The following is a 26,499-nucleotide window of genomic DNA, read 5'->3' on the forward strand; positions in this document are numbered from 1 at the left end:
GTACACAATTATTTGTACATACTTGTGGCTTTATCATTTTGGGTAACGATGAGGTCGTAATAGCTTTCCCATTACAAGATTGGCATCAATGGGAACCAAACGTATTTGGAAGAAAGACTGAAAGATGGATAGGTGTGGTTGGTTTTTCCACCTTTTTGGGTGAAGGGGTAGTGCCCATAGTACAATGTTATATTCTTGAGCCAGCGCATATGAAGAAGGGTCATATACAGCTATATACTGCATCAGAAGCTTTATCGACAAATGGGGTCTCTGGTGGTCTTATAGGCCTGTGGACCAAGCTTACTTTATACATTTCCATGCAGTTATGGCTGGCTCTTTAATAAGGATATGTTTATTGCATTGCCAATTGGTCTAATATACAGTATGACTGAGTATAACGTCTTGGTGCCTGTTCTGATAAGTTTAGACAAATTGCAAGGTGCTGTGGGTTAAGGACTAGTTAATGTTTGTGTAGTGTACGGGGCACTTGATTTCCAGTCATTATCGGGAAGGGTTAACCCTTTCATCGCCGTACAGGCTGTGTGTTGTATAAGGTGCTAATGATAAAATCCTATTTCTTATTGATGTAGCCTTTGCAGGATATGTCTGTAATACTTTACCATATAGGGTATTAAGGAGCTTTCGGGACAATGCAGGAATTACTGAAGACACTTCTCAGTTTTTTTTTTTTGTTTTTTTTTTTTTAGCTTGGCAACTGGGTTCTGACTTCTGTAAGACCATAATTTACCTGTTGTTTCCAGTAGTCAGTGAAGCTCTGTATACTTGTATAAAATGTAGGGTCGGCATTGAATTAAAATAGAGGTGATAGAGAGGAACAGGAAAGGGCAGCTGGGAAGGCCTTGGGTATAATCAGCTTTAATGAATATAAGCCTTCCACTGTAATGTGGGGGGAGGGTAGAGCAGGCTCCTTTCTAATGATCTACGGCCCTTCTTCTGTGTTTACTTAATTTCCCTTCAGCCTGGGTTATGGACAGTAAGAAAAGTCATTGCGAAGCCTCTGAGCTGCCAAGGTGCTTTTTGTGGTTAAACTGTTATTTCTTTAATAGACATGCAGAATGAAACACCGTTGAGTTTTGCAAATGACACAGACACTTTTGGTCAAATCGGATTGTTTTGACTGTCAACAGTTTTGTTTGTGAACAAGCTCCTTCCGCCTTCTACATGAGGCTGTCACTATAAACAAACCGGTTTAATAAGCTTAGTACTTTGTTTTATGCAACATGTTTCTTTTAAATACTGCAGTAATGCACCAATCGATTCATCTGATTTTTCAGCACATGCATTTGAATGAAGTAAACAGCGTGAAGTTGTTGATTAAGACAGATCTATCTTTAATATTTGTATTTTTTCCCCCCCTCTGTTAGGTCTGGGTTGTTTTGTGTGCCACCAGCTCCAATTCCAAAAAATGAAGAACCTCCTTCCAACAGTTCCTGTAACAGTATTCCTGCTGATGCCAATCTTTCACACCCGCTATCTGAACCGCCTCTTCAAGACAACGCTCTCCCTGTAACAAGTAACGCTGATCAAGTTCCTCCACTTCTTCCACCTTCAGGAACAGCACCTTCGTACCCTCCTTACTTTGAAGGTGCCCCTTTTCCCCCACCTCTATGGCTGAGGCACTCATACAATCAGTGGGTGCCTCAACCTCCGCCTCGTACTATTAAAAGGACAAAAAGGCGAATGTCAAGAAATAGACATCCTGGGCGACTCATAATGAGCACCATAAGGCTGCGGCCTAGACAAGTCCTTTGTGAGAAATGTAAAAACACGTTAAATACAAGCGAGTCTCCTAAAGATAAACAAAATCCTAGGAGCGGCCGGAGGCTCCAAAGTGAGGACAGAGAACAGCTTAAAGTGGAGTCTGATCCGGAAGAGCGAAAGATGGTGAAGGAGAGGAAGGAGGAACACGGCACTTCTAGAGACTTGATACATAGGAGTCCCGTAATAAAGATCTCTTATAGCACACCACAAGGTAAAGGAGAAGTGGTGAAGATTCCTTCACGTATACACGGCTCCGTTGAACCTTTTTGTCCCAATCAAACCCAAGAAAATGGAAGCAGGGACCACGAAACGTTAAAGGACGTTGAAAGGAGTGAAACTCCCAAGCGTTTAACAGACCGATCAACGAATAGTCAGGCGGCTTCCATTCCAAAGTTAAAGTTAACAAAGCCTTTGCATTCCAATGTAGATATTCCACCTCCCAAAATCAGACTAAAACCCCAAAGGATTAGTGACGGGCAAAGTGTTTCTGTCTATAAATCTGAGCTAATTGACCAGATAAATGTACTGCAGAGCAGCAGAGGGTCCGAGACGAATGCTTCTGCGTTTTACATGCACGATACCACAGAAAGAAGTTTCCAAGACGTCTCTTTGGGAAGCTCAGGAGAAGATGACGATTTTAAAGGATTCCCACACAACAACGATGGACATAACTTAAACTTGCTTGTCAATTATCGGAAAAGGAAAGCCGATTCGTCTAGTGCATCATTGTGCAGTAATGATAGCTTGGATGAATCAAAATCCTCTTGCTTGGAATTAAATAGGATCGACTTTTGTGACCTTATACCTGGCGACGACCTTTCAGTGTCGTCTTCTAAAGATGAGCGGAAAACCGTCCCACCGCTAACGGTTAGACTGCATTCTAAAAGTGTAACAAACTGCATCACTGTAGACGGAAAGACCATTTCAGTAGGGGACATCGTTTGGGGGAAGGTCCATGGCTTTCCATGGTGGCCTGCACGGATTCTGAGTATTAATGTGAACCAAAAGGAGAATGGCGACCCCTCGTGGCAGGAGGCCACGGTTGCATGGTTCGGTTCTCCAACAACCTCCAGTTTATCGGTTTCAAAACTCTCTTCTTTTTCTGAATTTTTCAAACTGAGGTTCAACCGGAAGAAGAAAGGTGTGTACCGCAAAGCTATTGCCGAAGCTGCCAAGGCTACTAATCATCTGACTCCGGAAATTAGGGAACTGTTAATGCAGTGTGAAACGTAACTCTTATGGCATGTAAGTAAATGCAAAACCTTCAGAGATGGAAAGCAGTGTTCAGTGATTATCTTTTACTGCCAATATCCGTTTCCACGATTTGCACAATTGCACTTTACTTCAGCAGAATAACAATGACCGTAAAGGCTTTGAGATATGTATCACTGGTGATGTAGGCTCACGAGTAGAGATGGGCAAAATATTTGGCTCATTCCACATTTGGCTGCAATATTTTGCACCTTTCGCTGGTGGAATTCGGCCCAGTCTTAAATCAGTCATGAGGCAATAACCGTATCACTCAATTTGTGTGGTGTTTCACTGCTCTTTACTCTTTGCTGCTATATAACAGACTTAAGATCCCTCCGTTAGTTACGGTTATAAACACTGCATAGTTGTTTCTGCTGTTTGGACAGCAGATGCGTCTCCATCTGCCTACCCCTGGTGACTAGATTGAATTGTGTATACTGTAGTCTACATTTAGAGCATTGCAGCACCGTTTTCATCAACATTATATAACCAAGAATCCATAAGCATAAGTTACAGGAGCTTGTTACAATTTCAGATATTTAACATGGGGTTGCCCTGTGAGAGATGGGAATTTTTTATTTTTTTTTGTGTTCGTTGTCAGAGTAGCTCCCTGCTGTGTCTGGTAATGGACACTGCAGAGGTCCACTGGCAGATAACCAGCCAATACATTGCACACAACTAGCTAACGTGGTGGCATATATTTTTTGTTTTGCCTGGTTTTAATTAATCACTGCACATAAACAATTTTACATGTGGCAGTAATTTAAAGGATGAGCTGGCAGTCCTGCTAAATTATTAAAAGTGTGAAAAGATATATGTACTTACCTGGGGCTTCATTCATTGACTTGAACGGAGTCCTGCTTATTGGGCATGTGCGTGATGCTCCTATATACAAAGTGATGTTTAGACACCGTGTTGAATTGGATACGCTTAGTGCACTATTTGCATTATAGGACAATATTATAGTTTCTAGCAAAGGCTTCTGTTTACACGTTCGCCCTCCTTGTCTGTTAGGTATAAGTTAGGGGGAACAAGGCATCACAAAGGCGAGCACATCTTTTAAAATAAATAAACAGCAGTGTACTGTGCAGAATGGTAAATAGAATTGTGTGCGGGTACGGAATTGTCACCTGCTGCACTCTTCAAGTTCATCCTGTTAGGGAATCATTTGGAATCGATACCAGACGTGACGTTCTGGCATACCTTTAGCAGAGAGAGAGAGGCCAAGCGAATAGGTCAGGTACACAGCTACTGGATGTCTGGTGCACCAGCTTTGCAAATTTGAAATTGAGAGCAACTTTGGTCTCTTTTTTATGTTTCCAGCCCTTATTTCAGTCAAACTCCTGTTGTGAGTTCAGCTGATTAAATTGGGCTCTTTTTCTGTTGTCTTCAGTTGTATAACAAGCTAACAGGCTGTATAAACTAGAGGTGATTACTCTGTACAGCTCACAGTGTACAGGGGACTTAAGTACTGATGCAAAAGCAGAAAGTGTTAGTGTCTGGTGATGTCACACAGCAGACTAAATCACCTTGAAATATTAATAGGGGGTCACATTCATAAAATATGGAAAATGAGTGTTTTGGTGGCAGCATTCCGCCTTGTACCACAGTTTCTGGGACCAGGCTACTTAAAAGTCCTAATTGGAACAATAAATTTGTCTCCTCTAAAAGGAAGAGTCACAGCTTCTCAAATAGCGGCCGTTTAGTTGTTAAAGTTTTTATTTCTGGAACATGCTAATAACATTAACCTCACACATAAAACGCATAAACCTCACCCCCAGGTATTGTAGTATTAGAGGTTATCACAACGCTATTATATTGGCAGGAGACCTCTGGGAGGAGATAAATGGATTATGGAGAATGTCAACATTACATACAATTCCATTATTTGTCATCACAGAATCTCTAACAATCCTACAACAAGAATATTTGTTATACAGTCATTCCTTAATATGCATATTGGGAAAATAAAAAATACAGATGGAATTTTTTCAATGAAGACGCTTGTAAAAGGGAATATATAATACCTTATTGCAATGCTCTGATCATCCGCCAAGTAAATTAGCAGTAGAGGATCTGTGCTTCTTTTAATAAACTTCCTCCCATTTTTAAGTTATAAAAATATTTATTTTTAAAAAATATACTTGTACGGGGAATGTATCACAAATTTCCTGACGGCACACGGTGCAGACCTGAATAAAAAGTGCAAATACCATTTAAATCTGTTGTAAATTTGGTGCAACGCTATTTGCAGGCTTTATGTATTTATTTTTCCCTTCAACAAAAAAATGCATGGCGTTTCCTATACGTGTATCCTACGGTTTGATGTATATTTATAATGTAGTGGAAATTTCTGTGGTTTAACCTAGTTTTGGTGTCTGTGTACATAAGGCATGCAAATGGAATCTTGCAGGTTAACTTACGACCGACAACGTGGAATAAACTATGTTTACATGGACATGAACAGCGAAAAATACCTTCAGTCTTCTGATTTTCACTGTTAGAAAAAATACTATAATTTAGCAAAATATTAGGTATATACTAATTGCAAAATCAAGGCAATCAGTCTGACATTGTTTTGGATTTTCAAAGGGGGAAAAACTATATTCTATAAACTTTGTTTATCCAGGATATCTAGCTAATATTATGTGCTTGCATTCAATACTTAAAGACTAATCTTTACACAATGGGGCCAACTTAATTCGGCTATGTTAGTGTAGGAATAACGCGGTGCTAATTGTATTACCGTTAATATAGTAATTTTAACACCGATTTTTGCTCGCGGTCCCGAGTGCTGCGAGCAAAAATTATCGTTAAATTACCGTACTAACAGTAATACTGCGCACTTCTACCGTAGTAACGGTAATAGTGCGCAGGCCGCGTTATTCCTAGAATTGATTCGGTCCCAATGTATCTGCTGTTCCTGGGTGGGCCCAAGCAACACGATTAGCCAAGAAGCAGCACCCAATATGTAGAGCTGGACAACACTTTAATCTGTGGCACTGTGTTCTCCCTGCTGACTGGTATTTTTATAGTGATACTGGACCATGCGCAGAATGTTGGAGCACTTACTAGAGAACGGGTAAGTGGAACACAAGGCAAGTAACCTTTTAGGGGCAGGGTTTCATTTTATAATATACCGTCCAAAACAGAATTTTCAGCTATGGGTGGAATTATCCTTCCAAAAATTCTTTGTCTGTAAAATAAATGGGTTTTATAGACATGTAATCAGCCAAGAATCCTCTTGTAATCCTTAACTGAAGGAAATATGAGCCTCAGTGACCGATCCTAACTATACAGATTGGGGCATGCTAGGCTGGGGGGCAGGTGGAATGTGCTCCCCAGGCCGGTCCCATAGTGGGCTACCTGGGCTAGGTTACTGGGCTACATCCATTTTTGTTCATTTAAAATGTTCCTAATAGGCTGCTGAGTTGAGTCTAGACCCCCATCCCCCCCAGGCTAAAATTTTCCAGCCCAGGGAACGGGATACTTCTCATGCCCCCCCCCCCCCCCCCCCCCTCAAAAAAGATACTTTTGTCCCTAAATAAACATTTCAGAAGATGAAGATTTATATAGGGATAATGACCTCCCTGCTGTTCTGTGACTATTTAAAGGCACAAGGCTATATAGGTCAAGCGTTTTATGCAGATCACAGAAGTCCAAGGTGACTTCTATTATCCATAATACTGTGAAGTGGGGGATGCATTATCCCATATAGTTTCAAAATGTATAAAATTATGCATTTTTCTTAAGTATGTGACCAGTTATGTTATTCCTTATAATACGTGAGTTTTCATAATTAACTCTGAACTTGTGGACACAGAAACTCCCCATTTATATTGATATGTACAGGAGTTCATACACAAGGGATGTTAATATGTGCATGATGACAGCACTATAATAGTTATCTAATGTTACCCAATATTACTGTTGGCGATGGTGTGGCTGTTCTTATGTAAACCTATCAATTCAAATTAAAAAAATCTGTGTTTTTTTTTTTTAGTTTGTTGTAACATAATTAGTGCAGGGATTTAAGTCCACATGACTGCTAATGGGTAGTACACATACATAGCGGGGAATTCAATTAGCCACATTACTTGCAAAAGTAACGCGGCGTTAAAACTATTACCGTTATTAGTACCATAATAACTGGCCGAATTACTCTTTCAACTAACGCGGCTTATTGAACCCTGGTATTGAAGAGAATGCTACTGTGGATGTCCTAATAAGTATATCTGTGGCTTGCTATACTTCTTATTTATGTTTTATTTCCCATATAACCTTTTTAGAGGCTTCTTAACCTGCTACCGTAGCTATTGTGATCTATAGGTCACCTATATATTGCTGTGATAATATGGGCCATGCTCCGGGACTGGTGGAGTCGGTCATTGGATGCTATGATCGATTCTGTGGGATATGGTGGCGGGGGTGGGGGGGGTCTGGTTATGTGGTCGACGGATCCTGCAATTCTGAATGGAAAGAGCTGCTGTTGCTTCTGCAAAATCTTGGTGTAAATAGATAATACAAGAGACGCCAACATATTAGCAAGCTATACTAATACTAAATACTAAGTATAGTTGATCCTTCTGTAGACCACCCTGCAGAATCAGGAATCTGAGGCACTGATTTTAATAATGTCCAGGACAATATTTCCCAAGTATCATATTAAAATATAAAGATATTTAAGTTAACAAGTACCCGTTCATTAGGCACAGAGGAGCTGTAGTAAAGCCAACTATCCTGGGGCTTCATTATTCTGTAGCAGAACAAATGTTAATTTGTATTTAAGTATCATATATGTGTGACAATGAAATTCTCTCACTAAAAGACAAGAGCATCTGTATATTGGGAATTTGTGCATTGAATACCTCCTATTATATATTGAGCTAATGGGAAGGGTTCATTTGTTCTTATTACGGTGACTAATGTCTGTGTAAAGCTGCCAGGTGACGTCCATGCAACATTTTTTTGTTTGTTTTAAAAGTGGATTATTTATTTTTGTGGTAGGTGGGGACGATACCTTTTCCTTTTTTTAATAATGCATCGGCCATGGCAGGTTTTATGAAGAAATATATCCTTGTATTTGAGCCAGGGAGGACAGTCTAGCCAGAATACGACACTAAAAGTAAAATGACTTGGTAAAATCAGATTACTTGATAAAATAACATTTTATTCTAAGTAGTCCTAATAATTGAATAAAATGCCATGTAAATCGTAATGAATACAGACAAGATCACAATATGCAACACTGCTTAAGCAAATAAATCTATCACCCAGAACAAGAACAGCCTGATCGGAGTGGTTTAAAAAGCTTCCTTTATACAGATGCATTTATTCTAAAATACCCCTACATGGGGGGGAATGCAATTGGGCCATGTGATTCTGGGAATCTGCAAAGTATTACTGTAACTATGGTAATTTTAACGCAGATTTTTGCTTGCAAGCAAAAATCAGCCTTAAAATTACCATACGAACGGTAATAGCGTGCACCGTTACCGTAGTGCCGGTAATAGTGTGCACCGTTACCGTAGTGCCGGTAAATAGTGTGCACCGTTGCCGTAGTGTCGGTAATGGCGTGCACCGTTACCGTAGTGTCGGTAATGGCGTGCACCGTTACCGTAGTGCCGGTAATGGCGTGCACCGTTACCGTAGTGTCGGTAATGGCGTGCACCGTTACCGTAGTGTCGGTAATGGCGTGCACCGTTACCGTAGTGTCGGTGATAGCGTGCACCGTTACCGTAGTGTCTGTGATAGCGTGCACCGTTACCGTAGTGTCTGTGATAGCGTGCACCGTTACCGTAGTGTCTGTGATAGCGTGCACCGTTACCGTAGTGTCTGTGATAGCGTGCACCGTTACCGTAGTGCCGGTAATAGTGTATTTGGGAGAATAACGCGGCCAATTGAATTGAGACCATAAAGTTTAGAAACCGTCCCAAATGAAAAAAAAAATCTGCTCAGTTTTAGATGAATCTTTTTCCTTTTGAGGTTGTTTGAACATCAGCGCCTTTGATTGTTCTGAGATTTGTCAGCTGTCTGTCTGGCTCATGGACATCATTTGCTGAACTACCAGACACAATACAGAATTCCCATAGCGTAAAAAATAAGCTTTCTTATTTGACGCTTTTGGGACGCACATATTTTTATATAATATAAATGGCGTCTAAATGAAACAAATCACAAATGGAATAGATGATTTTGTTTTTCCTGGAGAAGTAAACCTGTTGGGTAAATAGATTAAAGCTCCCAATCTAAACGGCATTGTAGCAAGTGGTTAAGCTGTGTAATATAATAGTCAGTGTGTCTGTTGATGGCTGTGCACAACGTGCTCCCTCCTTGGTTTACCCACAAAATGAATTTTCTGTCCTTTCGGACCAGATGGTAAGAGTGACTGTCTGCGCTGCTGCGGGAGTGCAGCACAAGCTGCTGCTGTTCCCTCCGTCTGCTTTCTGTGCTCAGTGTATACAGACTTTCCGTGCAGCGTAGGGATCCTTGATCCTTATTAGAAGTCCGCTGAGCACATGGTTTACCACCATGGTAATTGAAGTGAAGCTCATTTGGGGATAAAATGTCAGGTTCAGATTAAAACGGCACGCATGTAAATGCAGATGCATTCTGTCATAAATAGCTGCATAAGTTAAAGGGGGACTCTGCTTCTAGTGGCTGTTCACAGCCACAACACAGAGTTGTGGCAGATATTTGAAACCTGGATTTTGTGTTGCTGCCATTTAACACTTGCTGCCCACACTACACCTTTTATGTGTATTTAGTCCATACTTGGCAATTGTTTTTTTGTTTGTTTTTTTTATCTCTGAGAGCCCGGAAGGGGGTGTGTCATGGTCATTCTCGTTACTTTGGTCCCACTCCGTGAAAAAAAGCAACATTTTGTAGATTCCCCGCAAATCGCGTCATTGAGGCTCACATCCTGCCCTCTTCCTAGTGAAGTGTGCAGGATGCGGGAGAATTGCCTGCTTGTCCGGGAGACCGACCCGGACTTCGGCAAGTATGATTTAGTCCTACCTCATTGCAGGGACAGGAGTGCATTAATGCTGGTAGGATTACAGTCTGCTTTCATGTTGACAAAGTGTGGAAGTTAAATCGAGGGCAGTGTTAGACGTTCATTGATATGGTTTCTTTTGTTGTTTCCTTCAGTGACAGTTGAGATTCCCAGTTTCAAACCCTGTCTTAATGTCAGCAGATTGTTTTATTAATGTCTACGGTTTATGCATTGGAGGCCAGAACATGTTTGAAAACCAAACACGAACATTCTATTGCTCGGACTAAACCAAGGATGGGCAACCTAATACCCTTCAGGAGCTAAGTGGACGGACCTCTAAGCTGCAAAGGACCGCACATTACCCTTAATCTCAGAAGCTAGAATAATATGTTTAATCAAAGAGACACCTATCTGTAATAACATACCTGCTGGCATTGTAAATAAGTGTATAAGCTATAATAAATCTGACCGTAAAGCAGGAAGTAGTTAAGGTGCTGCAGGTGAAGGCTTGGAGGGCCACATGTGGCCCTAGTGCAGACTGTTGCCCATCCCTGGGCTAGAGGCTAGTTCGAAGAAATGTAGTCCCAAAACTAAAATGTACTGTTTGGAACTGTAAACCTTATTATGTATGCTGCCCACCGTCACGCCTCATAACTCCTGTCTAGTCCTTAACCTGTTGATTGTTACCAATTGTCCCTAATTTCAGGGGACAGTTACTAGTTTTAAAGGGACATTCTTGTCCCTAGAAATGTCCATGTTCTTCAGTGCTGACAGATCGCCTTTCTGCATGTTGGATTCAGTTCATAGCTTCTATTGCTAATTTCTGGGCTTCATAAATATGCATTGAGGCAGAGTGTTTAAAATTAAAATGCACGTTAATCAAACTGGGTGTGTTTTGGCAGGATAGGGATTGCGGTACGATGTCACCCCGAGAACCATGTGTTGAGATGCACCTGCTCAGTAGCAGAATATTCCTGGTAACTTCTAGAATGTCGGTAACTGTTGTACAAACCAGGTGGGCAGAGATAGCAACGAAAATCCAGATACAGACTTCTACGTACAAGACCATCTCTTGTATGAAAAAATGAGTGATTAAATCTTTATACATTTCAGAGCTACAAAGTCACTTATTTTTTTTAACTCTTGAACTCTGCTGTACTGCATGTACTTCCTACCAATTTATGCTGTGACCTCCGAAATATTAGTGCTCCGCTTTGCCATGGGTGTATAAAAGGCATCAAACTTTCCTTGCACTTATTGTGACTTGTAAATGTTAGGCTGGTGTAGTTCTGTCCAGCCCTTATGCACTCTGCGCTGAACTGCAAGGAGAAGCTTGATTGAACCTTGCCACTGAGTGGGTGGGTGGTACGTCCTTTATAGAAAATCAAGGCGAATGTTAGAACTGAGCTGTATTGAAAATGAATATCGCAAAAGGTTGGTGACCAGTAAAGCTGAGTTAGTACAGGTTGTCTTTGTGACGATGCACGAGAGAGAGATATATATATATATATATATATATATATATATATCTATATCTATATCAGTGCTGCATCTGTCTGTATTTATTGCTTACAGCGATGTTCTATAAAAGGATTTATCCCAAATCTTTACGGAAAGTCCCATGTAGGAAACTGGCAGTTTCTATGCCCCAGGGCACAGCAAAAGCATCACTTTCCAGTTTGGATGTATGACTGTAAAGGGCGAGAATGCTGCTTACATTTAATTTATTTCGTTTGCCTTCTTGCTCTCATTATTTTCTTGATTTCCTCGAGTGTACATGAGTTATGTGATCAGTAATACCTACTACAAGACCTGTTTGCACATATGTTGCTTCCTTCAGTATCAGATGAGTAGAGGACAGATGGGCTAGGGAAGCATGTATGTACCTACCTTTGAAGATTTAGTCAAACTGTTCCTGTATACTTTGTTTCTTCTATCATACAGTGATCTTGACACCGCAGATACTGTAAAGCCATGTTTGTAGGTTAATATTGCGTTGTACTCGACATATTGTTCCTTGTTTTTCGGAATCTTTGCGTTAAAGTACCAGCAATGTACATGGGAGCACTGGGAGGGGATATGAGCACTTATTGGTGTCCTGCACGGAGAATCTTCCTTCCCCAGGGGACCCTGCTGGTCTTATGTCAAAATTTCAAGAAATTCTGTGGACAGTATTTAAGAACGTGTCTGTCTTGCGGGTTAGTATCGGGGTTTTAATGTTTTGTGGTCAGTGGGTGGTTTGTGTTTAGGTGTTTTTGGGGTGAGTGGGGGTGGCTAGAGGTGATGGGGTAAATGTGGGTGTTTTTGGGTGACTTGGGCAAGACACACCCTCTTGGAGGTACGAGACACGCCCCTCCAGCTTAATAACGGCAGTTTGGCCAAAACCATACAAATTGGAACCTAAATGTAGGTGTGTGTCTCTGTGATCTCTAAAATACAGGCAGACATACAGAAAATAAGTCTTTTAGTTGCTTTGTATTTGCTGAAGGTCCAAAAGTAGTGAATATTTTTCTTTTAATGGGATGATAAAAATATGTAAATAAAACATTGACTCACTTTAGATGTGTGCACATGGAGACTCCTCCTGACTTGGCATCTGATACGTGTGAGAATCAGGATATCCTCTTCCTATTTTGCACCTAAATGGCACAGACTCCCTCACATATATCCTGTATCTAGGTGTTTTTATATGTGTAGTTTCTCTTAAATAGAAACTTGCATAATCCAAGTAACCTTTGTTACATAACATCTTAAAGCAACTGGCTGAAGCCAAATTATACTTATGTTCTACTGTAGCGTGTGATGCTACTGAGATACTAATAATTTACAGGGTTTTTTTTTATTTCTTTCCTGCACTTAACTTTTATGGGAAACTTGCCGCACATATGAATGGGTAGGTTTTTGCACGAATGTTGGAGAAGATTAGGGACAACCTGTTTAAAGCCAATCCCCAGTAAAAATATGTCATGCAAATTTCTTTTTCAGAGGAAATAGGAAGGACTATGCAAATTTACATAATTACAAATATCAAAGCCTAATTCAACCCAAAGCTAAAAAAAAAAAAAAGTTTTGGGACGAATTAGTTCGTCTGTAATAAAATGCAGAGGTTTATACAACAGTGTTTTGGAGGCAAATTAAAACTGAAAATATAGGTAAAACAATGAATAGATTAGAACCATTTTGTTTTCTAATTTATTTTGGTCATTTTATTTCTATGTGTGCACGTGCTGACTGTGTAGGGCAGGGTCGAAAGCCGGTTCTGGTGAACCGGACCTTAAGCGTGCCCAGACAGAGCACCAGTCGTGAAGGCGTGATGATGGCCTGACCTGGAAGCTGTATAGCTCTGTCTGCCGTAATTGGCAAAGTTCTAGAATTCTGAATTCCAGGAACCACAATACTAATGGCTTCTGGTCCTAGCACTGGAGCCAGGGTCTGTCATTAAAGCCTTGTCCCTGTGTGGATGAGACTCATGGGAGCACGTTGCCTTGGGATCTACCAGCACACCAGAAAGTACCTATATAGTGAGTGGTCGCCTCGATGTAAGGAATGAATCCTGCATTACTGAGAGCCAGCTGTGTCCAGTATGTCACCAGTCTTCTGCACTTTACATCCAGCCACAAACCAATCCTCTTTCCATATCAACTATTTGTATTGTAAAGGTTGATTGTTGTAAATAGATTAGTAGTGAAGTTGTGTGTGTGTTGAGGTATGATCGCGTGCTGGGTCTGTCTCAGCATGGATCTACTCCTTCTTCAAAATGCAGCTTATTAATCTGTCAGCTTTGCACACATTCTGCTCGACCAGAGGTACGGGATTTGTTTTCAAACTATCATAGCTGTTTTCTCTGTGCAGAATGTAAAAGCCTACTCTGTAAGAGAGTGTGAAAATTGAAGAAAATAATACCCACTGACACAATGTTAGATGTACCTATGAGTAGCAATGTGCTAGATTTATGAAAAAAAAAAAAAAAAACTTCTATCCATGGTGACCAATTTGGTCCGGCACAGGTACTGTTGGCTGGACCAATTTATATGCAGGAGAAGGCAGCCTATCCGATCGGTAAGAATGTGCTTAATATCTCGGTGATATCGTTGCTTCCCAGTGACTTGATGAGCTGTGTTTTCTGGAATATTGGGGTAGACCAATAAGTGACTATCTGCACAGTTTAAACTCCTAATGTTCTGTTGACATAACATTTGACCTTGTATGTTCATTAACCAAGTGAATATTTTTTTTTCCTTAGCTCTATTGTGCTTTCCGATAAATAGTTAACTCGTAAGCAAGTAAGACTGATCAGTCATCTGCTTCAAGAAAGGGGAGAGCCTGTTTCTTGCTGATTAGGATGTCTAATTATGTTTCTTCTTAATATTGATTGCGTCCTTGCTTAGTCCCAAGTGGATTTGATAGCTCTCTCATCAATTGCTTGTTTCGTTGCTCCGTAGTGATGCATGGCTTTTCTGCTTCCTCCTTCCATCTCCCAGGGGATTTCAAGATAATCTGGAGTTGTATGGGTTGGGTAATTTTGCTTTAGTGCTTTTGCACAAATGTGTATAGAACATTTTTAGTTTCGACGTGCTCCTTTGCCAGTCCTGGGTTACCAGTGCATTAAATTTTTTTAAATAGGCCTCATAAATGCAAAATCAAAAATAAATGGGTATCACAGCGAGCTGACGAAAAGCTTCTTAGTTTGGACTTATTTTACTTTGGACAGTGACTTGAACGTGCATTCTGGTGCTTACCTTGAAAACTCCCAAACACAGAAATGCTGTTCTGTTATTTCAGTCAGAACCTGCCGAACGCCCGAGAGTCATGTGACAAGGATTGCCCTGTAGGAGAACCGCTCTGGCTGCAAGAACAGCAGTGTTCTAGAACTGTGCGTCTGGGAACTCCGGCTACCTGGAACCAATACCGGCAGATTCACCGGAGAGGGAGGGAAGCAGGAAAATGTAAATAGGGGGCATGTTAAGGGTGTTCCATATCCGGAGACGTGCTGCTGCAGGAGCATTTTTCATAGGTGTGAGTTTGACAGGACCGGCATGGAAGACATTTGAAGTTCTGAGTGTGAGGAATTCCATCCTTGTACATTCACCTATTAAAGTCAAATGTACTGCTAATAGAGGGAGTACCCTTAGAGAGGTACCCTGCTTAATGATAGGAAGATGCATCCGTCTAAGACAGCTGTTCTGCCCGGTCAAGAATTAGCCCCATAAAAACATTTTGGGTCTACTGCTACAATCGTCTCCAAAAAGTAGACACTAGAAATAATTTCCCAGGAGTTTGTTCATATAGCCACACAGATGGTGTTTTGTAGTCCTAAAAAAAAGGGTACAGAGAGAACTATGGCTATTTATTTGTTTTTTAATTTATTTTTTTTATTTTTCTTAAAAGTGGCATTTGAATGGGCAGCCAGAGAAAGATGCATCAGTCTACGAGAAATGTAACTTTGACTGCTGCTATTTTGCCCGGTAAAGAGCTATAATTATTCCAAACCAGACATTAAGTTTAGTGATCATTTAGTACTTGTTAACAAAAAGGAGCAAAACATCTGCAAAATGGCATTAGCTGTCCTATGGGGACAACATTGCAGGAGAGAGTTTTTCACATCCCTCCCTGGTAGGCTTCATGCTGCTCCTCATCACAAATTGTGCAGGGCCATAAGAACCTGTACTATAGATTATTTGCTGTGACCGGCTCCTATCAGAGCCGTTGTCCCAGCTAATCAATTCTTAAGAAATTTCCATGCGAGTTCATTTCTTATCATTGCGATAAGAAATAATTAACACAAGCAATATGCAATGGGTCATAAATGGAGACCTGTGTATTAGCAGACAGACAACGGGTTTTGCGATATTTGGGGTACATGATGAGGTCTCTGTGACTTTGTAGCTGCTCAGCTTGGCTATCCAGATAATCTGTCCCTTTGGATCAATATGCTTAGTTTGTAAACGGGACTGGTTATATTTAAGGGGAAACAAATACTGGCACTCCTTTTGTCTTGGTATCACAAAGTAGGCTAGGGGTAGTGTTTATAAACGACACATAGATGAATTGACAAACAAAAATTAAATAACCACAGTAGACATACAGTCCTGTAAAAAAAAATCTATAATTCCAGTAAAAAATTGGAATTTCAAATTATAACAAGTAGGTCAGGTGCTACCTGAGAGGATGACCTGGGCATGGTAATTGTCTCATGTACTGGATGACAAGGCATGGGTCACCTACAGGAACATCTGTACTATGGTCTACCAGACCTCTGGTAGTTATATTACAGGATATAGTCAGCACACAGCACCCAGGGGGAGCATGTATGATCATACCCAAACAGTACATTAAGGTTTGAACTCTGGATCCTGAAAGACAAGTAATACAATTAGTAACTGAAAATGAAACCGCCTGAGCAGACACCTTGAGATGTAGTCATAAAATCAGCGCAGTAACTCAAAGTAAACTTTTGCCCATAAAATGATCTTCAATGTATCATCAGCTAGTCGGTACGATTCAAGTTAGATTTACACTGAATTCTATCATATGTCTGAAAAAAACAGAGTGAAAACAGCACCGACAGCAAACAGCTTAGAAAACCAATTGTAACAATAGAGGATGTCATATTGGTCTAAATGAGGCTGGAGAAGGAACAGAAAGCTGGAGGTGTAAATCTAAGACAAAAACAGGAACACAGGATACAGAAATGGCCATTTCATTCCTGAGGAAAAAGAATAACCAGTTTCCATATAATGAAGTATTGGTGTACGTGGTTCAAATCAGTTAGGTAGGAACCGCTAGGTACGGATCAGATCCGCCAAATCTGCAGAAGGAAGCCCCATAACTGTCAGAAAATAAGAAACTGCAATGGGTCTATTAAATTCATCCATTCCTGAGGCCTGTAGCTTAGTGGGAGCTCCAACAATACTTCACTTGCCCTTAATGCCTCAGTCACTGGGAGTAATGGGCGTCACTTGATCAGCAGGGAGGGGGCAGGTCAGAGAACAGCTTGTGTTGGCGATACCCTCAGATTCTATTAGGGAATGTCTTTCGGTGATAATGCAGCCTGACTATGACATCATAACTTTGTCAGATCTGGGCGTTAAATCACGTATCTGTATAAGACGGTGATGATTGAAAGCAGAGTGGTAAATGTGTAATATCAGAATTACAGCGATTCCTTAAACAGTCCCTATTGATAGACTTTTAACGGTTTCAAAGTCCTTGTTTGCCTCTTGCAAGGAGAGAACCTGGACTTGTAGAACAGTCACCTGCTGCTTAGAAGCATGTGTGTTGTCCACATCTACGGCATCCATCTATACTGGCAACTGTACAGTATGTTCTGTTTCACTTATAACCACTTAAATTGGTGCTGTACTTGGTATGAAACGGTATTTAAGAAATGCCATATACACGTCGTGTTCTACACTTTCTGAAGAAAAACGGGACATTAATAATGGTACTACTATGAAAACGCACAATGTCAGTGTCCCGGGCCACTGAGGTTAATCAGATGTTTGATTAGTGATTGCATATACAAAGGGTGCAAATTTGTAGAAATTAGCCTTGTTTGAAGGTCTTTTCTTACGTATGTATAAGCCCACCTCATTGTTACTCTGCCTGATGTCAGCAAGCTTCATTGAAACTGACAAATTAGCTTTTCATACTGTGCGATTCGCACCACTCTGACATTGATAGTTGTTGGTGTAGGTGGGCATGAATGTCTGGCCGCATACTCTGCCCGACCTGTGAAGTTCCTTCCTTGATTGGAACAATGTATGGTTGCTAAATTTTAACAGGTTAGGTACTGTTGGATAGATTAGCGTATCTAACCAACTCTGTACAATGATGTAATTTTGCAAATGAAAATAAGTACTTTAAATGCCATCCCTGTTATTAGCTAACTATTTATAGGGAGTCATTGATGGGTGTAAAGCTTTTTTGATGGCAGATTGCCACCAAGCGGGTCTACAGGAATTTAAATAGTACTGTGGTATGTGCTGGCTCTAAGTTTAATTTTGTTGTGTGTATTTGGGAAAAATGTTTCGACCCACCACGATTCTGCCGCTAGACATCTTTAGGAAGAAAATACTTTTTTTTAGACTGGAGTTATTCTGTCGTATTTAAGGCAAAGAAAAAAAAAGAGAAAAATGGTTTATGTGCGATGCACCAGTCGCTCCACGTGGACAATTTTATATAAAGATGTAGGGGAATCTCAAGAACAAATAATACTTAACCTTTATTGATTCCTTAAAATATCCTTAAAAATATCAGCGAAATATGACCACAAGAATAAAAATGATATTATGTATAAAAACTAATTACACCCATTAAGTCTCTTATATAACATATACTGTGGGGGCAATGATAATCCAAATAGTGAATGTCACCTAGTTTATTTCGCCACTAATATATATATATATATATATATATATATATATATATATATATATATATATATATATATATATATACACCCCTCTATTATGTGTAGTTGCAGTCTAATAATTCAAATACTAAATACGGCTAATAGTTAGTGTAGAAATACTACTGCATTTCATATTGCGCGTATATAAAGAAGGGAATTCCATTCATCATGTACAGAGTGCAGGAGAAAGCATGTTTCCCAATAAAATTATACAGCTCCTAGAAACTAACAACTCCAATGCTATTCCGCTAGTAACTATATAACTAATGGTAATATTATACAAATGATGATACCCCTTAGATTGTACGCTCCTCTGAGCAGGGCCATCTCTCCTCCTGTTTCCACCACTTCTAACTCTGCTCTCCAGCTACTTAGCCCTCCTCCTCGAGGGTCCTCCACCCCACGTCCACTCTCGCTCCCTCCTCCCCCCTGGGGGTCTCCCTGTCTTCCGCGCCCTCCTTCTTGAGCCCCGTCGTTTGCGGATCCTCCCTCCCCCTTCCCCGCCCTCTCTAGCTGTGCATTGAGCGTACTGAGTTGCTGTGTTTACTGTACTGTGCTGTCTCCCATTGTATTGTGATTTTGTTTGTCTCTGTACGGCGCTGCGGATGCCTTGTGGCGCCTTATAAATAAATATTAATAATAATAATAATAAATAATAAATACTACAAGTTGATTACTGATGGGTATTCGGTTAGATAAATGATTAACTTTTCAGCGCTATAACCAGTAAATCATAAATCAGTTCATATAAACTTATAACATAGTCTGCAACTCTTAAATAACTAGAACATGTGGGATAAGTGTGATCCATGAAATCCACATATATATATGTCCCCCCTCTGTTGTATGTAGTTGCAGTTTATTAATTCAAAAACTCAGGTCCGCTAAATAGGATTATAAAATCAATTATGAATTCCTAACATTCAAATAAACTTTCCGTATAGTCTTTGTTGCAGCGTATTCATTAACATTTGTTACAGTTGTTTGTCATAAATGTAACAGAAATCGTATAGAGTGAACCGCATTAAAAAACTGAAAGCTGTAATTAGGGAACTGACAAGTCCTCTATCGAGAATATCTGATCTTGTATTTCTTCTATATCCAATCGTATGTAGCCAGGGATTAACTGCATCCATTGAAATCTACGTATTTGTCCCCAAAAAGTTAGCTGCAGGCTGCATATTTATTGGTGAAGTGACGGACAGACTGCTGTCAGTTGAGTTGTTCAGCCATGTTAAAATATACTGAGTAGTAAAGCTGCACTACCTAAAAATATTTTTATTAAGGTGGCCCTTTCTCCTAGACTGAGCCCCTGGGGGTTGTTGGCCAGGCCTTTGAGAGTGACATTTGTGGCATGTAGAAGCCCCTGGGTTCTGGCTAGTGAGGAGCGGACACCTTGGTAAAAATGTTTGATTAATGCGACTTCAACTACAGCAGAAGAGGGAGAATGGGTCAAATCTGGAAAACGAGGCCCCTTCTTAGAGATTCACCGACATTGTAAACATTAAGTAAGAGAACCACAGAATAGAATTGTTGCATCTTCACGCAAGACCGTATCCCAGGAATCCTCGCTGCTCACGTGTCCCCTATCGTAGTCTTGTGTGGTCAGAGCCATAACGGTGAATGCAGCGTATTTACCTATTGAGAGATCACTCTGTGACCTCCTCTCTGTGTTTACTGCTGTTCTTTATATCGGTGACATATTTCTACACCTGAACATTGTGATAAAGTGAGAAGCATACATGTCAATATGATGTGTCATGTTTGGGTGTTGTTTTCTAGACTGTACACAGATTCCGTGTTCCCTGGGAAGATGGAGCTTTCGTTAGACTCGCAAATAGCGTTCATGTAAAGATAAAGCACTAATGACTGCTGACTAGAAGATCTTTCTGCTTCACTTTCTTCATTAATCTTATGCTTCTCCCTCGGGTAATTCTCCATACTTCAGCTGGGTACATACGATTGCATTTACTTCAGATGAGATTTCTGTGGTGATTTTACCAATGGCTGAAAGTCCCGATGGGCATGCCGATTCATGCGTATACATCAAAACAATTTACCTTCAGATCTGTGATCTTCATCTCTCATAACCATCTGCTGAAGAGATTGTGACTGTACACTCTACAGATATCTGCCTACACTACTGGTCATGTGTACTTCACATTTGCCTGACATCGTTCCATCGATGATCGTGATTTTTAGGAAGTTTAGAAATCCAAATCAACAGATGCAATGTGTTTTTGGTAAGATAAAACATGATCGTGATAGCGTACACACACTTGTAATATCTGATCTAACGGTGCTTTATCTTGAGATCTTCACGATAATTTGCATAGGTGTGTAACCAGCTTAAGACACCGTGATATGCCCCCCTCCCCCCTTTTTAGATTTTAAAAAAAAAGTGACTGAAGAGACCCATAATGAACGAAAGTGAAGGAGAAACTGTCAGAGGTTGGATACAACTAGTTTTAAACTGTACTTGTTGCCTATGATTGACTCCTAGTAAAGTGACCCCTGCATTCTCATGTCTATTGGTTTGGCCTACAGAATGGCTGCTTCTACTGTATATAGGTGACAGGTGCACTCTAAAGGACCACTGAACATAAAATACAAATTTCCTTACACGGAAGACCTACTAATAGCATTCACTATTACATATGAGCTTGGAGATATTTACATCCCAAGCTTATTTTCATTACAAATCAATTTTTGCTATAATTAACACAGGACTGTAGTTTATACACTGTCATATGCCTTAACCATAATATGGAAAACCTTTATATGCACGTTTGTGACTGCAACATACAAGATGCCTTTAGGGCCCTCAGTACGGTTTCAGTTTGCTTCATTTGTCTGTTATTATGCTCCTCCTGCTGTATAGTCACTTTCCATTTTAACTGCAGACTTGTTAAAATGTAAAGTGTACGTTGGGTATTTCCTCCACTCTGGCTCAAACTGCTTAAATATGCTCCCCACATTCATTGGCTAAAATGTTAGTGGTACACTATATCTATATATTTGTTCAGGTATCATTGACTGTCTCACCTGTCAATTATTCCGTACCTTGATGCAAAATAGAAAAGCTTTGCACAGGAAAGGGGTTTGCTGCACGGATTTAAAGATAAGCACGTATTGTATTTTGTATTACGCAAGCTTTGATACATTGACATCCAATAATGAATGCATTTGCTCTTTTTAAACATTGCACTGCTGTGGTTATTTAATATACCAGTGTGACGGCCACAATGGAAATCTATCCCATCCATTGTGGGAAACCATCAACGACATAAATTGAGGCGACATAAACCTCAAATTGATTTCCATTTTGGCCTAAAACTAAATCTTCCGCAACTGTCGGCTATGTTACTTAACCCATAAGAAATAATATTAACCTTTTTTTTTTTTTTTTTTTTTTTTTAATCTGTATTTTGTGCTGAAGCCTGTGCCTGCTTCACTTAATCTTCCAAAAAATCTCCCTACTTCCTGATTTGCTATCTTATCATGTGGTGATCTGAAATGTGCAGCTATTACAGTTAAGTGAAAAGTGTAGTCTATAATTAAAAGACCAGATATGCTATAGAGAGAAGATGGTGAGAAGCGTCTTTATTACTTTCACTGATTATGTATTCACGTGTGGGAATCTTTCAACAATCAGATACTAATTTTCAAGTGCCGGCCGTCTGTTCTGACAGGTGCGAAAGATGTTATCTGCTTGTGATAAAACCTCATTTTAAGTGCAAAAGTTTAGTTATCTAATTTTGTGACATGAACTGAATTATTTTAATTAGATTAGAACTCCTCCTAAGCAGATTTTCACAGCACAGTTGGCTTGGTGGTTAGCACTTCTGCCGCACAGCACTGGGGTCATGAATTTGATTCCTGACCATCTGTGTGGAGTTTGTATGTTCTCCCCGTGTTTGCGTGGGTTTCCTATGGGTGCTTCGGTTTCCTCCCACACTCCAAAAACATACTGGTAGGTTAATTGGCTGCTCTCAAATTGACCCTAGTCTGTCTGTCTCTCTCTCTCTCTGTCTCTCTCTCTCGATATTAGTGAGTTCTCTGTACAGCGCTGCGGAATTAGTGGCGCTATATAAATAGCTGATGATGATGAATACCAGTCTACCGACTAGTATTATTGCAGGTCTGGTGCATGGACCATCACAGGTTTTCAGAAGCTCTTTCTCAGCAGCCATCCAATCAGCAGCTTTGACCACCAGTCAGTGCCCAGAGTTTCGTTTCTAACTTCTGCCTTTTACGGTACCGGTATTGAGGTTTTCCACACATTGTGGTGGGTTCAAAAAAATCGGTCCTGCTTGCTGACGGGTGGCTAGTTTAGGTGGCGTTCCCCTTTAAGAGCAGAGCACATTTAGAGAGGTAAAGTTATTCTCATGTCTGGAGTCTTGTTAAAATGATTTTTTTTTACTTTTGCAATTGATTTGTTTTGCTATTATATTGGTGTCTCTGTCTTGCTGCATTAGTTATTATATATGTGGCCATGCATTAACATCTATATTATTATTTATTTTCTTCAGGTCCAGAATACAGCTGCTCTCCTAGAGTTTCACTACGCCTATAAACATGCTGACAAACTCCCCTGGAGACTCTGGTGTGGCTGCGTCTGTGACAGCCAAGATGAGTTATACGGTCATCTGTTACCTGGACCACGGCTGACATTCTCAAGGACATCGAACCACACTGCTCTGTGTTTTTTAATAGTAGTGATGTAAGAACCGGCAAACAACCACAAACTTAATTTATTAAAATTCTACTTGTTTTAAAACTACAAAAAAAAAAGTCTCGCTGCTGCTTAGTTTTACCAAGTAATAGACTAAAGCTATGAAACATAACATAATGAAAGAGAAGTATTTAATCAAAGCCCTAAATAAAAAAAAAACACTGTAGAAATCTCACAATAATTATCTACAAGTTCTAATTAAACGGTTTCAAAATGTCATGATCTAAACCAGTATGGTTCTTTCTGCACAAAAATGTTTCTTTTACTGAAATCTCTACCAAAGGAAACTGTCGTTTCAACTAGTAAAAAGTATTTATTTAACAAATGGTTTTAGGGATTTTGTTTTTTGTTTTTCATTTTTTGTTTTTATTTCTAAATCCTAATGTGAACTTTGTGTATTCACTAATGTACATGAACATTTTTTTTTTTTCCAAGTTCTATATTGGTTGATTTTGTCCCAGACTTAGTAAAAACAATTTTATTTTTAAAATGCTATTTAGTATGTTTTTTTTCATTCGTGTTAAAAATGTATCTTAAGTTGATTATGCAAGGCCTCCATAGGTGCTTTAAATGGATATTTATACGTGCGTTTAAAGAACAGTTTTTATTAAAGTATTGGTTTTATTAATGCTACACAGCAGGATGTACACCATTGCTCCACGGTTTGGTAGTGCAGGATGGTGTTAGAAGTGGGAGTGAGACAGTAGATCTGATTAGACAGAGGGTGATGTGTTTAATAAGATATGTTTCATATGAAGATTTGTGGATGAAAAGCATTGTTTGGCTGCAAGGTAATGGATGTCTGCTAAATTAATGGGGTAGGAGCTTGGTACAGCAATCATGAGGGAGGGGGGGGGGGCGGGGTTGTTGCTGTATTGAGTATAGGATGCAGGGCAGGACTGCAAGGAAGAAAGCTGTAAACCAGAGAGAGTAAATAATTGTGTGTTGTTTTTTTGGGGGGAGGGCAGATTTGTGTGCACTACAGTGACGGACCTTGGGGAAAACAGAGCATACAAGGTAAATGGTGCAGGTAGGAAAACCAAGGGTAAGGAGGGCCCAGCTTGTAAGAGCTTACATTCTAGTGGGTGTGTTGTATTAGTGAATGGAGAAGTTACTTAACAGACAGGAAATTACTCCTTAGCAGAGCATGTGCTGTCTGGCTGGATAAGCTATGAAGCAATTTATCACATAGTTAATGTAATACAATAGTATCATTCCCTGGCTTTATCTCTCTCTTTGTCACCAGTGTCTCCATTGCTACGTTTTATATAATATATTGAAAGGTCTTTTACCAATCGCAAACAGTTTTCAAATACAGCTAGCAATCTTTTACGTAATTGCTAATAAACGGAAAAGCGCTTTTAGTACTGTAGAGAAAAAGCCTGATGTAACACACTAATCCTTTTCAGCCCCAGCCAGCATTCAGCTAAGTTTGACTAGAGGCCGAGCACCATCTTCTCCCTTTTGTATCTCATAATGTTTCATCTCCTGCAGTAGTTAGTGGGCAGAGGTAGAACAATCTCTAGTTAGTGATATCATCAGAATGTGCAGAGCACCACAGAGTATTTCAGGAGAGAAGTAGCTGGTCTGTTGGGGGAAGTAACCTGTCCATTTGTGATTGTAAGTGAGGTCAGGGCTGCATGTTAGTGTCGTCATAGAAGGTGGGGAATAAAGGGAAGCCGAAAACCATAGACTGAGCGTTAGATAATGGAATGGTAGGGTGCCCAAAAAGCACAGAATAGTGATTTGACGCTCCCTTCACAGCAGAACAAACAAAATATACATTTTTATAATGAAATAAAATCACTTTTCATTCCGTTCAATAAAGTCAAACATCACTGCAACATTTAACTCCCTTGACTTACAAAAGTTAGTTAAACATCTCACATATTTTCCCATTTAAAGTAGTGTGTAGGGTTTAACTTACGTGTGTGTGTGTGTGTGTGTGTGTGTGTGTGTGTAGGTCTATTCCATTTGCAGCTTTTCTATAAAGTGATCGCCTACAAATGTATATAAATGATTTAGTCACTACACACACAGGCCAGGCATGTGCAGTCATTTTCTAATGTTAGCAAATCACTCCTGAAACACAGATGGTCGACTTTTGGTAAACAGGTTCGTGTGCTTGCTTGAATTTGTGATTACACTCAAAGCCCGACTTCTGGTGTTAATTAGAAGTACATAATTAAATTGTCACTAAACCTGAAATATGTCATGGTTCTTATAACATTAACAAGTATGTGCACAAATTTCCCCTATTATGACCTGAAGCTGATGTGCGACAATGTATTTACATTTGCTATATAGACAAGTGTAAGATGCTTTGTTAAAATGCTGCTAAATGATTAGTTCCATCCTACACCAGATGCAAATGTTTTTTGATTTATGCTCCTATTCTAGGTCGCCCTCTTTAATGATTGGCATATTCAGTTAATGTTCTTTTAAAAGTTGTTTGACTGATCTTCCCACATTCAGCCCCCAGGAGGACTACTGTATTGTGGGGATTGAAGGATTGTAATTTCATTAGGTTTATTGTTTTATGGTGAACAAAGGTGAAATTATAAAATCACATTCTTCCTGGTACTTTCACAAACCTAGAGTCGCTAATATAATGTACTGGGGGGGGGATGCCTGCCTAATATAATGTACTGGGGGGTGGGGAGGGGGGACTGCCTGCCCAATAGAATGTGCTGTGGGTGCCTCCTAATAGAATGTGTTGGAGGGAGGGACCGGCTGCCTAATAGAATGTGCATGGAAAAACTAGCCTATGACCTCAAAATAGGTAAGTTAAAAAGGTAAAGACTAAAATTCAAAGGAAAATAAAACTTTAAAGCAGCAATTACGCAGATTTTCTTTTATTATTTTTTTTTTTATATATACTTTAAATTGCAAATTAAGTACCCTTTAAGGCATTTTTCTTAATTATTCCCCTACAAGTTTCAATTCAAAGTCTCTCTGGAGGGAACGAGTATGGCTGCCAGTCACAAGCAAATCTATGTATTAAATTATTAAATAGTGAAAGTTGCTAAAATCACCTTTACAAACATACAAATAATTACCTGTTTGAATTTCTTTCCATAGAAAGAAGTCTTGCTGTGTAGGAAGCATCTAGCCATGTGTATTGGAGACAGGGGGAAATTATACAATGAATGAGAAGCCTGAGCTCAGAAGGGTGTTCCAAAGTCTCTCTGCTCACTACATCATGTAACTGCTTACCACTGTAGTTATGACACTAATGTTTTTCAATAGAAGCCTGAATAAAAGCCTTTTTACTAGGTTAGGCATCTATAATTAGTATATGGTGTACAGCCAAATTTTAGCACT

General features: G+C 39.8%; 1 protein-coding gene across 1 annotated transcript; it reads left to right on the forward strand.

Annotated features, from left to right (window-relative positions):
* The first annotated feature begins 1,576 nt into the window (after positions 1 to 1,576).
* PWWP2B (PWWP domain containing 2B) lies at positions 1,577 to 23,665 on the forward strand. Its single transcript, XM_075216056.1, has 2 exons — positions 1,577 to 3,027; positions 22,973 to 23,665. The coding sequence occupies exon 1, from the start codon at positions 1,702 to 1,704 to the stop codon at positions 3,013 to 3,015; it is 1,314 nt and encodes a 437-aa protein (XP_075072157.1). The 5' UTR covers positions 1,577 to 1,701; the 3' UTR covers positions 3,016 to 3,027; positions 22,973 to 23,665.
* Positions 23,666 to 26,499: the final 2,834 nt, after the last annotated feature.

This window comes from Mixophyes fleayi, chromosome 6, assembly GCF_038048845.1.
Source record: "Mixophyes fleayi isolate aMixFle1 chromosome 6, aMixFle1.hap1, whole genome shotgun sequence".
NCBI classification, from domain to species: domain Eukaryota; kingdom Metazoa; phylum Chordata; class Amphibia; order Anura; family Limnodynastidae; genus Mixophyes; species Mixophyes fleayi.